Raw genomic sequence first — 15,721 nt, forward strand, 5'->3', positions numbered from 1 at the left:
ATCAGAACTTCTACAAAGGCCAGTGACCTGTTACGATACTTTTGTTGACATGTTTTACCTGAGCTACAAATAGTTGATCCTTTAAATATCAGAAGGTGAACTTTGTCACCAGGCTTTGATTGGAAGTTGACATTAAATGACACACCTTTTTCATTGACACAGTGACAATTATGGAAATTATATGCAATCACACACACAATTCTGTGTTTACATTTATGCACGTGCGTGGTGTTTATAAAACTTAAACTTCTCGATAGGTAAAATAAAAGAAATATTCATTCATCTTAAATAAATAAAATGAATAATATACAACTATGAACATAAGGAAAATAAAATGCTCCGCTTGGGCGCAGCTTGATACGACCGCAGAGGTCGAACCCTGAACAGTTGGGGCAAGTATGGACACAACATTCAAGCTTGATACAGCACTGAATTTGGATTGTAATTAAATATTTGACACAGCATAGGTTTCTGACACAGAATGAAAGTGGTCTAAGAACTTAAATATTTTTAATTTACCTATTCAAACCATATCATTATTATTTGCTTTTATATATAAATCAGAAATAACCAATTTAAAATGGAAAATTTTAAAGAAAAAAAAGAAAAAAAAATCCCCCCCCAAATTTTTTGAACCCCCTCATGATTCATCACCCCAAACTCAATCCCAGCCTTCCCTTTGTGGTATGGTACCTTGCAGTACAATTTCAGAGAGATCCATACACTTGAACACAAGTTATTGTCTGGAAACTAGAAAAATGCTTGTTTTTTGGCCCCTTTTTGGCCCCAAATTCCTAAACGTTTAGGGCAATTACCCCCAAACTCAAACCCAGCTTTCCCTTTGTGGTATGGTACCTTGCAGTACAATTTCAGAGAGATCCATACACTTGAACACAAGTTATTGTCTGGAAACTAGAAAAATGCTTATTTTTGGCCCCTAATTCCTAAGCTTTTTGGTCAATTACCCCCAAACTCAATTCCAGCTTTCCCTTTGTGATATGGAACCTTGTAGTACAATTTCAGAAAGATCCATACACTTACACACAAGTTATTGCCATGAAACTAGAAAAATGCTTGTTTTTTGCCCCTTTTTGGCCCCTAATTCCTAAAATTTGGAGGCAATTACCCCCAAAATCAATCCCAGCATTACCTTTGTGATATGGAACCTTGTGATACAATGTCAGAGAGATCCATACACTTACACACAAGTTTTTGTCATGAAACTAGAAAAATGCTTGTTTTTTGCCCCTTTTTGGCCCCTAATTCCTAAAATTTGGAGGCAATTACCACCAAAATCAATCCCAGCATTCCCTTTGTGATATGGAACCTTGTGGTACAATGTCAGAGAGATCCATACACTTACACACAAGTTATGTCTGGAAGTTACAAAAATGCTTATTTTTGGCCCCTAATTCCTTAACTGTTGGTACCATAACCCCTAAAATCAATCCCCACCTTCCTTTTGTGGTATTGAACCTTATGGTAAAATTTCATTGAGATCCATTCACTTAAACTAAAGTTAGAGTGCGAAAACTAATGTGTCTTCGGACGACGCCAACGCCGGACGACGACGACGCCAGCGTCATACCAATATACGACCACAAAATTTTTTTTGCGGTCGTATACAAACTACTATTTTACCAGAGACATATATATAGAGAGAGAAATACAAAGATGTGGTATGATCCACTGCCAATGAGACAACTCTAGATCTCTATCCAAAAAGTAAACAATTATATGTCAAAGTACGGACTTCAACACAGAGCCTTAGCTCACACTGAACAGCAAGCTATAAAGTGCGCTCAAATAATTTTTTTCTCTGGAGAAACATATAAAATACTCTTATTTATAACAGATTTACAGATGTAGCCGATGTTTAGGTATAGCTATGGAACCGTAACTCTTATTCTTGTGATATATTTTTGACAATTTACATATCATAGAGTCTGTTGTCCGCAAATTGTCAAAAAACCATATAAGAGCTACGGTTGCCCAGCTAGCGGAATGGCACACCATATTGAATTCAGCGTTGATGGTGGTAAATGGTACGATACAAAAAAAAAAAGAAACCCTGCACTTCCTCCCGTTTTGGCCTAGAAACAATTTCCTAACAATTCGATTCTACAAAATTTCTACTATGGTCAAATATCGTAAAGGATTACCTTCAAAAATTCAGACAAAAAAGGACACTGATTTGTCACATATGACTCATTTAACCTTAAAATGTTAAAGGTGGCAGTGTCTCCAATACCATGAACCAGGGAACAGTATATCTATCATATGAACGAAAAACAAATAAGTAACACAGCAACACACAACAACCACTGAAATACAGGCTCCTGACTTGGGACAGGCACATACATTCAGAATGTGACGGGGTTAAACATGTTAGCTGGATCCCAACCCTCCCCTAACCTGGGGCAGTTGTGCAACAGTACAACATTATAACGAACTATAAACATCAGTTGAAAAAGGCTTAACTCATCAGATGGATACAAATAGAAATACATATAAAACAAGTGAAACTACGAGCTACTGCTCACTGATGATAGCCCCGCCCAAATACTTGACGGTAAACAGGAAGTTGTTGAGTGATGAATCTGAAAACGCATTACACGGTATAGCTGACTTATATAAACCCTGCAACAATATTTCAGAAATCCTTGTAATGTAGTTCCTGAGAAAAATGTGACGAAAATTTTCAACTTGGATGTCATGTGTAAAATGATGTAAGTGTTCGGTAAACAGGAAGTAGTTTAGTGATGAATCTGAAAACATATCACACTGTATAGCTGACTCATATAAACCCTGACACCAAATTTCAGAAATCTTTGTAATGTAGTTCCTGAGAAAGATGTGACGAAAAATATTCATGGGACGGACGGACGGACTGACAGACTGACGGATGGACGGACAGATAGACAGAGGTAAAACAGTATACCCCCACTTTTTTTATTTTAGTTGTTTGAGTGGATATGAACAGGTACTTGTACATCCCAACAACAAAAAGACACTAAGTACAGATCTGATAGTACTCGCGGTTACTGACAGCTAGTTCAAAGCCAATAACAACTAATAAAAAAAAATCATGCATCTAAGACTTAATTATCAATCATACACATCCAACATCCAATGGATTGAGTGTAAAGACGTCATAAACAGTCTAAGAAAAATATGACCTTGTGCAATGCCAAGATACACAAGAAATGATTGTAACAGGATGATGTTACGAAGTCTCCCAAACGAAGCTCCCTTAATTCGTAATTCCCAGGGTCGCCTGACATTGGACAAAGTCCTGTGAAAATTGGTTTGGTCCAGTAAAGTTATATGCATTAGTGATGCCTGGGGACTAACCCTGTATATCATTCAAATCATCTTGGCATGACAAACCAGAATATATATGGTTTAGGGGTGGGGATCTCAACCATTTACAAGATACAAGAACATTGGGGTGGGGGGAACCCCTGGGGACTGACCCTAAACGTCATTCAAATGTTTGAGACATGACGAACAGGAATATATATGGTTTAGGGGTGGGGATCACGACCATTTACAAGATATTAGAACATTTGGGGTGGGGGGAACCCCTGGGGACTGACCGTATACGTCATTCAAATGTTCTAGACATGATTAACAGGAATATATATGGTTTATGGGTGGGGATCTCTACCATTTACAAGATATTAGAACTTTCTCAAATGACAGGAGGTCGGGATGACCCCTGGGGACAAACCCTGTATATCATTCAAACCATCTTGGTATGACAAACCAGAATATATATGGTTTAGGGGTGGGGATCTTGACCATTTACAAGATATTAGAACTTTCTCAAATGACAGGGGGTCGGGATGACCCCTGGGGACTAACCCTGTATATCATTCAAACCATCTTGGTATGACAAACCAGAATATATATGGTTTAGGGGTGGGGATCTTGACCACTTACAAGATATTAGAACTTTCTTTAATGGCAGGGGGTGGGGGTGACCCCTGGGGACTAACCCTGTATTTCATTTGATGTGCTTTATCATGACAAACCAGAATATATATGGTTTAGGGGTTGGGATCTCAACCATTTACAAGATATTAGAACTTTCTTAAATAGCAGGGGGTGGGGGTGACCCCTGGGGACTAACCCTGTATTTCATTTGATGTGCTTTATCATGACAAACCAGAATGTATATGGTTTAGGGGTGGGGATCTGTACCATTTACAAAAATATTAGAACTTTCTCAAATGGCAGGGGGTGGGGGTGACCCCTGGGGACTAACCCTGTATATCATTCAAACCATCTTCGCATGACAAACCAGAATATATATGGTTTAGGGGTGGGGATCTTGACCACTAACAAGATATTAGAACTATCTTAAATGGCAGGGGGTGGGGGTAACCCCTGGGGACTAACCCTGTATTTCATTGATGTGCTTTATCATGACAAACCAGAATGTATATGGTTTAGGGGTGAGGATCTCTACCATTTACAAGATATTAGAACTTTCTCAAATGGCAGGGGGTCGGGATGACCCATGGGGACTAACCCTGTATATCATTCAAACCATCTTAGCATGACAAACCAGAATATATATGGTTTAGGGGTGGGGATCTTGACCACTTACAAGATATTAGAACTTTCTTAAATGGCAGGGGGTGGGGGTGACCCCTGGGGACTAACCCTGTATTTCATTGATGTGCTATATCATGACAAACCAGAATATATATGGTTTAGAGGTGGAGATCTTGACCATTTACAAGATATTAGAACTTTCTCAAATGGCAGGTGGTGGGGGTGACCCCTGGGGACTAACCCTGTATATCATTCAAACCATCTTAGCATGACAAACCAGAATATATATGGTTCAGGGGTGGGGATCTTGACCACTTACAAGTTATTAGAACTTTCTTAAATGGCAGGGGGTGGGGGTGACCCCTGGGGACTCACCCTGTATTTCATTTAATGTGCTTTATCATTTAGAACATTTTCAATTAAAAAGATTGTGTCTATCACAAACGGTTTTCAATTTATAATCATTTGAAAATTTAAAAAAATAAAATCCCATAGGGTTCTATAGTAAAACCCTCCTTTCTTTTTGCCCCTCAAAGTACCCCTTTATAAACCCCATTGCACAAACAAAACCCTGATTGCACCACTAGACATGTTAGTATAACATATTGTGAAACCCTAAGTTAATCTGACAAGCGGTTTTGGAGAACGGGTGCGGACAAGTTCAAATTTAAAAGTGGCGGAAGAAGAAGAAGAAGAAGAAGAATAATAATAATAATAATAACTGAGCAAAACCAATAAGTCTTCCCAAACTTCGTTTGGGAGACTTAATTAGTCGACAGATTGTAGATCCATGAAAGTGCATATGTATATAACAATATGTATTTAGATTTTAGAGTTATCTAGAATTGGTAAATGCCAGGACCTTTTATAGCCGACTATAAAGTATGGGTTTTTCTCATTGTTAAAGGATGTACAGTTGCCTTTAATTACTTACATCCACTTCATTTGAACTTTGGTGGATAGTTGTCGTATTAACAACCATACCACATCTCTATTTCTACGTACTCAATGTAAGATAATATTTTTTTGTTTAATAATGAATACTTCTGTCAGTATTTATTTTTGTACTTTTAAAAGAAACCCACATGTGCTTGTTACTCAAATAGTGTGCGTATTCTTAGAAAAAAATCACAGTGCTGAGTCTGTGTTCCTTATAATATAAAAGGAGTTTCGATTACGGTCTGACCTATGTACCTATGCCTATTCTCATCAGGTATCCCTGGCCATAAGTTTTCGTTTTTATAATATTAATAGAATTGATTACGGAAACGGGGAATGTGTAAAAGAGACAACTATCCGACCAAAGCTGGAGCCACTAATGGGTTCAACGCAACGAGAAAATCCCGCACCTGGAGGCGGGCTTCAGCTGACCCCTTAACAAAAATGAATACTAGTTCAACGAAATGGACTACACACTTTACTCCGAAACATATAAATGAAACAAAATTAAAAGTCCGATTAGAATGGTTCAAATTTGATTTTTACGTATGGGAACAAATTTGTTGATAAAGGTAATCGGACCATAACTTTTTGAAATGAGAGTTATACTGGTTCAGTACCAGTTACTGTCAATAATTCTTTGTCTTTTTCGAATATATTTTTTACTGGGACTATCTTTGAAAATATTTTTTTAACGTCAAAAATGTTACCAAAAGTTATGTCAAATACCACATACACGGACTTTAAATCATTTTGTTAACAATGAAAAGCCAGTGGCAGATCCAGAACTTTTTATAAGGGGGGGGGGGGGGGGGGGTCCAGTCATTGTTCAAATAAGGCCTTCGAAAATAGTGGAATTAATTACTTTTGGAGTGTCAAGAACTCGTTGGAAGTACTTGATAAATTGCATGCATATATTGGTGATTTTGAATCTGTTCAAAGTTTTGATTTTTCTACCCTATATACCACATTGCCTCACATTCTCATTAAGAAAAATTCACACACCTAATTAAATGGGCATTTAAAAAGTCAGAATGTGAATATATATGTTCAAACTCTTTTAGGTCACTTTTTAGTAGCAATAAACAAAAAAACTATGTCAATTGGACATGCTTTGATACTATATATGCCCTTGAATTTTTAATAGATAACATTTTTGTTCGCTTTGGAGATTCCGTATATCGTCAGGTTATCGGAATTCCAATGGGGACTAACTGTGCACCACTTATTGCGGACCTTTTTTTGTATTGCTATGAGTTACAATTTATGACAAAAATCAGTAAAGACCCATCGAAACAACATCTGATACACAAATTTAATAATACTTTTAGATATTTGGATGATATTTTGGCTCTCAAGAATGACGACTTCAGTATGTATACTAAAGAAATTTATCCTGTTGAACTTACTTTAAATAAAGCTAATACTAACAATGACCACTGCCCTTTCCTCGATCTTGATATCTATATCATTAACGGAAAGCTTAATACTAAAATATATGATAAAAGAGATGATTTTTCATTTTCTATCGTTAATTATCCATTTTTAGATGGTGACGTTCCCTTGTCACCATCTTACGGTGTTTATATATCTCAACTTGTACGATTCGCTCGTGTATGTAACAATGTTTTAGATTTTAACGAGAGAAATTTATGTATTACTGAAAAATTATTACACCAGGGTTTTCGATATCACAAACTAGTCAAAGCATTTACTAAATTTTATCATCGGTATAAGGACATCATTCGTAAATATAGCTCAACATGCAGACTTCTTATACGTTCAGGTATTTCACATCCAATTTTTTATGGAAATATTCTTTATAAAGCACAAAAATGTCAGTATTCACCTCTGAAACTAACAAAACCTTTAAATAGACTTATTAAGAAGGGATATAGTTACGATACTGTTGTCAGGTTATTAAAGATTGCATATTTTGGCATTAATATTGATTCACTTATAGGGTCTTTGCATCGGCACTAAACACATTTATTTAAAAACCAGTTGTTGGCATGACACGGGTTATGTTCTTCTCATATATGTTATGATGGTATGATACTAAACCCCTAACGGGAAGGATTGTGCCTGATATTCATATGATGAAGACATAATCTTTCAATCAGTTTAATTGAAGTCTGGAGCTGGCATGTCAGTTAACTGCTAGTAGTCTGTTGTTATTTATGTATTATTGTCATTTTGTTTATTTTCTTTGGTTACATCTTCTGACATCAGACTCGGACTTCTCTTGAACTGAATTTTAATGTGCGTATTGTTATGCGTTTACTTTTCTACATTGGCTAGAGATATAGGGGGAGGGTTGAGATCTCATAAACATGTTTAACCCCGCCGCATTTTTGCGCCTGTCCCAAGTCAGGAGCCTCTAGCCTTTGTTAGTCTTGTATTATTTTTAATTTTAGTTTCTTGTGTACAATTTGGAGTTTAGTATGGCGTTCATTATCACTGAACTAGTATATATATTTGTTTAGGGGCCAGCTGAAGGACACCTCCGGGTGCGGGAATTTCTCGCTGCATTGAAGACCTGTTGGTGGCCTTCTGCTGTTGTCTGTTCTGTGGTCGGGTTGTTGTCTCTTTGACACATTCCCCATTTCCATTCTCAATTTTATGCTAAAGTGATTCCCTATATAATCAACCAAATTTTTCACCCGGGCCCCTCCTGGGTCCACCTATGAAAGCGGTTTGCACGTATGCCGATTTTGGGAGAAATTTTATGGTTATGAGGACGAGTTACAGTCACTTAATTATCTGACCACTTAATCATAGTTTATATGAATATTAATGTCATTTATGCCACTCGATTTTTAGAGGGTAAGTAGATTTGAGAGTTTGTGACACTGCATGTCAGCAGCCGTTCCTTGTTCATGTCAATTGTACACCCCTCTCAAGTAACGTAGATATGAAATTGTTTACACTTTTCTGAAATGCCTAATATTATTGCATAACACATTTGAATTTTGATTTTTGTAATGAATTCACTGTGACGTAAAACTTATTTCAATAAATTCAAACAATTCATATGCATAGAAAATAAATACAGAAAAGACAACAAGTTGAAACAATATAACTGAAATGTGTGACATTTTATTAACGTGGTATAAAAAATCGCCTTCCATCTCCTTACGCTAACGATATATCTTGAATCAATGTTACATGTGACATAAACACAATGTTTACTACCTTCCGATTTACTTTTTTCTGTTGAACTATCCATGGTTTTGTATTAAAATACAGTATTTATAACCTCATGCACGTTATTGTTTACAACGAAAACGATATCCGCTTGCATGACATACGGGCATTTTTATCAATGATGTCATTCTAAAAATAACTTTAAATGTATTTATAGTACAGTCGATCTTTGCTATTTCCCCCAAACATTACAGAGAAAAGATTGAGCAACACATGACAAACCTATTATTAACTGTGTATGCAAATGCTTTTTTTTCGACGTAATAATCTGATGAATATATTGTTTATCTATTCCAACAATGACTAACTTATGTGTTGTTAAGTTGTTAGACAATAGTTCACCAATAAGGTACATGTGTCTGTGACATGTGTCATTCAATCAGACTGATCAAGGTGTTCAAATAAATCTACACACCACATTGTTATGATTAGAAGTATAATTATTATCCAACAGAATAGACCAATTTTTAGTTCCTTTTCATAAACGAGTTACATTCGTTGACCAGAGGTCAATTGGTGTTTATGACGTCAATCAACGATCGAGTCTTACTGTGACAAATCAACATATAAGCATTGTGACATCAGAAATGTACAGGAAATAATTGGGTATGTAGTGATCAATATAATTGTACAAATAGTTCCTTTGCTTTCATACATGAAGATTATATTCATAGAAAATGCCAATCTTTTTAAAACAGATGGCAATAGGTTTCATTTTCCTATGAATGAAAAGAGTGTGTAATAATATACACTATCCTCTTTTCCATTGTTAACTATATATATGTGTGTTGTTACCTGTCATTTACTGTTGCCAGCTGACCTTTGTACTTTGATTGACATGAGGCTTGGGCTGCCTGCCATGTAAGAGGATGGGCATTATTTTGATCCAACAATGCATAGCACGAAGCTCCATATCCATATCCTCTCCACTACAAAACATTAGAATTTGACATTTACTTGAAGTATCAATGAGTACACTTCTGAACAGATTTGTATTTTTTTAAATTTCTTCAGCAATATTTCCATAAAAATTTAAATGTTATATATTGATTTCCTTTAGAAGTAGTAAATATAGTTAATGCAATGAGAAGACTAAATTATGAATATATATTTGTATATATATATATATAGCTTTCTACTACCACAACTGATTTTAAATGATTAAGCCAAAATTCCAAACCCAAATACTTTGTCCATGAGAGAATTTTTTATTTTAGTATTTATTACCTTTAAACGTTTTACTAAATAATTTACCAGTTATACATGGATTATGCTCATTCTAATAAAAATACCCTAGTACTTACAGGGTGAGTACATCCCTGAAATAAGGGATTCTGTCCAGTAGTAGCTACTACTTGTACACCTTTTCTACAAACATAACCCTGAGCTAAAGTGTTACATGGGGCATCATTCCAACCTCTTCCCTGAAAAAATAAATATCATGAACTATAGAGTATGGCAAACAGATAGCAATAAAACAAAAGAGACATGTGTATGGCAAACAGAAAACAACTAAAATAAATAAGACAGGTATATGGCAAACAAACTACATTCAACACAAATAAGATGAGTGTTAGTCAAATAAACAACAACCAAACAAATAAGACAGGTGTATGGCAAATGGACAACAGTTAATCAAATCAAACAGGTGTATGGCAAACAGACAATTAAATCAAATCCGACAGGTTTATGTCAAATTGACAACAATAAAATCAAGTCAGATAGGTGTATGGCAAACATAAAACATTTAAAACAAATGAGACAGGTGACAAATAAGACAGGTTTATGGCAAACAGACAACATTTAAAACAAATAAGATGGGTGTAAGTTAAATAAACAACAACCAAACAAATAAGACAGGTGTATGCCAAACAGACAACATTTAAAACAAATAAGATGGGTGTAAGTTAAATAAACAACAACCAAACAAATAAGACAGGTGTATGGCAAACAGACAACATTTAAAACAAATAAGATGGGTGTAAGTTAAATAAACAACAACCAAACAAATAAGACAGGTGTATGGCAAACAGACAACATTTAAAACAAATAAGATGGGTGTAAGTTAAATAAACAACAACCAAACAAATAAGACAGGTGTATGCCAAACAGACAACATTTAAAACAAATAAGATGGGTGTAAGTTAAATAAACAACAACCAAACAAATAAGACAGGTGTATGCCAAACAGACAACATTTAAAACAAATAAGATGGGTGTAAGTTAAATAAACAACAACCAAACAAATAAGACAGGTGTATGCCAAACAGATAACATTTAAAACAAATAAGACAGGTGTATGCCAAACAGATAACATTTAAAACAAATAAGACAGGTGTATGCCAAACAGACAACATTTAAAACAAATAAGATGGGTGTAAGTTAAATAAACAACAACCAAACAAATAAGACAGGTGTATGCCAAACAGAAAACATTTAAAATAAATCAGACAGGTGTATGGCAAACAGACAACATTTAAACAAATAAGACAGGTGTATGGCAAACAGACAACATTTAAACAAATAAGATGGGTGTAAGTTAAATAAACAACAACCAAACAAATCAGACAGGTGTATGCCAAACAGATAACATTTAAAACAAATAAGACAGGTGTATGGCAAACAGACAACATTTAAACAAATAAGACAGGTGTATGGCAAACAGACAACATTTAAACAAATAAGACAGGTTATGTAAAACAGAAAAACTTCAAACAAATAAAACAGGTGAATGTCAAACGCTACGGCGGGGGCATAAAAACTTCAAACAAATAAGACAGGTGAATGTCAAACAGAAACAAGAGGTTCATGAGAGCCTGATATCGCTCACCTGTAATTTCAGTTTCAGGCATTTGACTTATTTGTAGATCTTACTTTGCTGAACAATTTTGTCATTTACACTTTCTCTCTCTCTATAATAATATTCAAGATAAAACATAACCTAAAACTGTAAAATTTCCTAAAAATTAACTATTTCTGGACAGTAACCCAACAATAAGTTGTCCTATTGGTCTGAAGATTACTTGACAGGTAGATCTAAACCTGTTTAACACTTTCACCTATGTCAGTTTTGCTCTTACTGCTTTAGTTTTTGAGATGAAAGCCAAAATCTTCATTTGACCCCTATGTTCTATTTTTAGAAAATGCTGCCATGTTTTTAAATGGATCAAATCCCCGAATACAATCTATAAACTAGATACCCTAAGGAACATTCAATTAAACTTATTAAGTATTTGGCTAAGTAGTTTCAGAGAAGAAGATTTTTGAAAAAGTAATTAAACTTTCACACAAAAAATGTAAAAAAAAAATGTTTTAAGGGCAATAACTCCTTAAGGGGTGAATTGACTATTTTGTTCATGTTGACTTATTTGGAGATCTTACTTAGCTGAACATTTATTGCCATTTATACTTTCTCTCTATTTATTATAATATTAAAGAAAATAACCAAAAACAGTAAAATTTAATAAAAATAAACTATTTCCAACAGTAACCCATCAATGGGTTGTCGAACTTGTCTGAAAATTTCATAATTGATAAATCATGACCCATTTATCACTCTAACTCCCTTTCACTTTTGCTCTAACTGCTGTAGTTTTTGAGATATAAGCCAATAACTGCTTTTGTCCCCTATGTTCTATTTTTTAGCCATGGCGGCCATGTTTGTTCATGGATCAAAACTTCAGATACATTTTATAAACTAGATACCCTAAGGAACATTCAGTTAAAGTTTGGAAGTATTATTTAAAGGGCAATAACTCCTTAAGGGGTCAATTGACAATTTTGGTCATATTAACTTTTTTGTAGATCTTACTTTGCTGAACATTTTTGCTGTTTATAGTTCATCTTTATCTTCAATAATATTCAAGATAATAACCAAAAACTCCAAAATTTCCTTAAAATTACCAATTTAGTGGCAGCAACCCAACAATGGGTTGTTCGGTTCGTCTGAAAATTTCAGGGCTGATAGATCTTGACCTATTGAACATTTTTACCCATGTCAGATTTGCTCTAAATGCTTGAGTTTTTGAGATATAAGCCAAAAACTGCATTTGACCCCTATGTTCTATTTTTAGCCATGGTGGCCATGTTTGTTAATGGATCAAAACTTCGGATACAATTTATAAACTAGATACCCTAAGGAACATTCAGTTAAAGTTTGAGGGTATTTGGCCCAGTAGTTTCAGAGGAGAAGATTCTTGAAATAGTTTACGCCAACGACGGACGCCAAGTGATGGCATAAGCTCATATGGGGCCCTTCGGGCCTGGTGAGCTAAAACTTCAAACAAATAAGACAGGTGAATGTCAAACAGAAAAAACTTCAAACAAATAAGACAGGTGTATGGCAAACAGACAACATGTTAACAAATAAGACAGGTGTATGGGAAACAGAAAAAACTTCAAACAAATAAGACAGGTGAATGTCAAACAGAAAAAACTTCAAACACATAAGACAGGTGAATGTCAAACAGAAAAAACTTCAAACAAATAAGACAGGTGAATGGCAAACAGACAACATGTAAACAAATAAGACAGGTGTATGGCAAACAGACAACATGTAAACAAATAAGACAGGTGTATGGCAAACAGACAACATGTAAACAAATAAGACAGGTGTATGGCAAATAGAAAAAACTTCAAACAAATAATAAGACAGGTGTATGGCAAACAGAAAAAACTTCAAACAAATAAGACAGATGTGTGGATAACAGAAAACATTTACTGTCACATGACTGTAAGTGTTGCTTTCCACCAATTGCAATACACAGCTGCGCCATGAGCACATGATACACCAATCGCTTTTTCAAAGAATAAAGTTCAATAACTTCTCAATGTCATATCAGAAATTTATAAAAAAAATAATAAAGGGAGGTTATTTAAATAGATATAAACCAGTCACCATATTTTCATGAAAACTGCTCAAAGCACTTTTAAGATTAATTGTCCGAAAACTTGAAAATCACCCCTTTTTTATGAATAAAATCCCATAACTCGAAAACGTAAAATCTAAAATTTATAAAAACCAAAAGGGAGCTTACGTCAATAGATATAAACATTTCACCAAAGTTTCATGAAAACTGCTCAAAGCATTTTTTGAGTTAATGTCTGAAAACTGGAAATCCCCCTTTTCTAATGAATAAAACCCAATAATGTCCGAAAACTGGAAATCCCCCTTTTCTAATGAATAAAACCCAATAACTCAGAAATGTAAAATCTAAAATTTATAAAAATCGAAAAGGAGCTCCTGTCAATAGATATAAACATTTCACCAAAGTTTCTTGCAAATTGGTAAAAGTGTTTTTGAGTTAGTGTCCTAAACTGGAAAACCCCCTTTTTTAATGAATAAAACCCAATAACTCGGAAACGTAAAATCTAAAATTTATAAAAATCAAAAGGGAGCTCATGTCAATAGATATAAACAATTCCACAACGTTTCATGCAAATTGGTTAAAGCGTTTTTGAGTTATTGTCTGACATGTTGACGACAGACAGATGGACAATGGTATACCATTATACGTCCCGTAAACTGGCGTATAAAAATCAAACCTGTTCATAAACTAGAGGCTCTCAAGAGCCTGTGTCGCTCACCTGACTCTACTCTGGTTTTAGAAATCATGTAAAGATAGATAAAAATCATAACAGATACCAAAATAATGATTGAGGCCAAATTTGGTTTAATATTGGTCCCATTATTTAATAAAATACCCTGGTGGCCATCTTGAACAGTAAATCGGCAACAAAGTAGCAACACTTGGTCAGCACCTCATAAGGAACATTCATGCAAAGTTTGGTTTCATTCCATTCAGTGGTACTCTAAAAGAAGACATTTGTATGTATTTCCCATAGGGTCCTATGTTAAACTAAGTCCCCCCCCCTGGGTGCCATCTTGGATGATAGACTGACTGCAAAGTAACAACACTTGGTCAGCACCTCATAAGGAACATTCATGCCATGTTTGGTTTCATTCAATTCAGTGGTTCTCTAAAAGAAGACATTTGTATGTATTTCCCAAAAGGTCCTATGTTAAACTAAGTCCCCCGCTAGCGGCCATCTTGGATGATGGATCGGCTGCAAAGTAACAACACTTGGTCAACACCTCAAAAGGAACATTCGTGCCATGTTTGGTTTCATTCCATTCAGTGGTTCTCTAAAAGAAGACATTTGTATGTATTTCCCATAGGGTCCTATGTCAAACTAAGTCCCCCGCTGGCGGCCATCTTGGATGATGGATTGACTGCAAAGTAACAACACTTGATCAACGCCTCATAAGGAACATTCATACCATGTTTGGTTCCATTCCATTCAGTGGTACTCTAAAAGAAGACATTTGTATGTATTTCCCATAGGGTCCTATGTTAAACTAAGTCCCCCCCTGGGTGCCATCTTGGATGATAGACTGACTGCAAAGTAACAACACTTGGTCAGCACCTCATAAGGAACATTCATGCCATGTTTGGTTTCATTCAATTCAGTGGTTCTCTAAAAGAAGACATTTGTATGTATTTCCCAAAAGGTCCTATGTTAAACTAAGTCCCCCGCTAGCGGCCATCTTGGATGATGGATCGGCTGCAAAGTAACAACACTTGGTCAACACCTCAAAAGGAACATTCGTGCCATGTTTGGTTTCATTCCATTCAGTGGTTCTCTAAAAGAAGACATTTGTATGTATTTCCCATAGGGTCCTATGTTAAACTAAGTCCCCCGCTGGCGGCCATCTTGGATGATGGATTGACTGCAAAGTAACAACACTTGATCAACGCCTCATAAGGAACATTCATACCATGTTTGGTTCCATTCCATTCAGTGGTTCTCTAAAAGAAGACATTTGTATGTATTTCCCATAGGGTCCTATGTTAAACTAAGTCCCCCCGCTGGCGGCCATCTTGGATGATGGACCAACTGCAAAGTAACAACATTTGGTCAGCACCTCATAAGGAACATTCATGTCATGTTTGGTTTCATTCCATTCAGTGGTTCTCTAAAAGAAGACATTTGTATGTATTTCCCATAGGGT

General features: G+C 35.4%; 1 protein-coding gene across 1 annotated transcript in view; it reads right to left on the reverse strand.

The window, feature by feature from the left end:
- LOC127728566 (macrophage mannose receptor 1-like) overlaps positions 1-15,721 on the reverse strand; it is a 121,824-nt gene that overhangs the window by 45,302 nt on the left and 60,801 nt on the right. Inside the window, exons 23-24 of the mRNA XM_052236033.1 lie at positions 10,014-10,133; positions 9,505-9,638 (exon numbers count right to left, since the gene is read on the reverse strand). Coding sequence (XP_052091993.1) covers positions 9,505-9,638; positions 10,014-10,133 — 254 coding nt within the window. The remainder of the gene's footprint in view (positions 1-9,504; positions 9,639-10,013; positions 10,134-15,721) is intronic.

The sequence above is a fragment of the Mytilus californianus genome, unplaced genomic scaffold (assembly GCF_021869535.1).
Source record: "Mytilus californianus isolate M0D057914Y unplaced genomic scaffold, xbMytCali1.0.p SCAF_2, whole genome shotgun sequence".
Taxonomy (NCBI): Eukaryota; Metazoa; Mollusca; class Bivalvia; order Mytilida; family Mytilidae; genus Mytilus; species Mytilus californianus.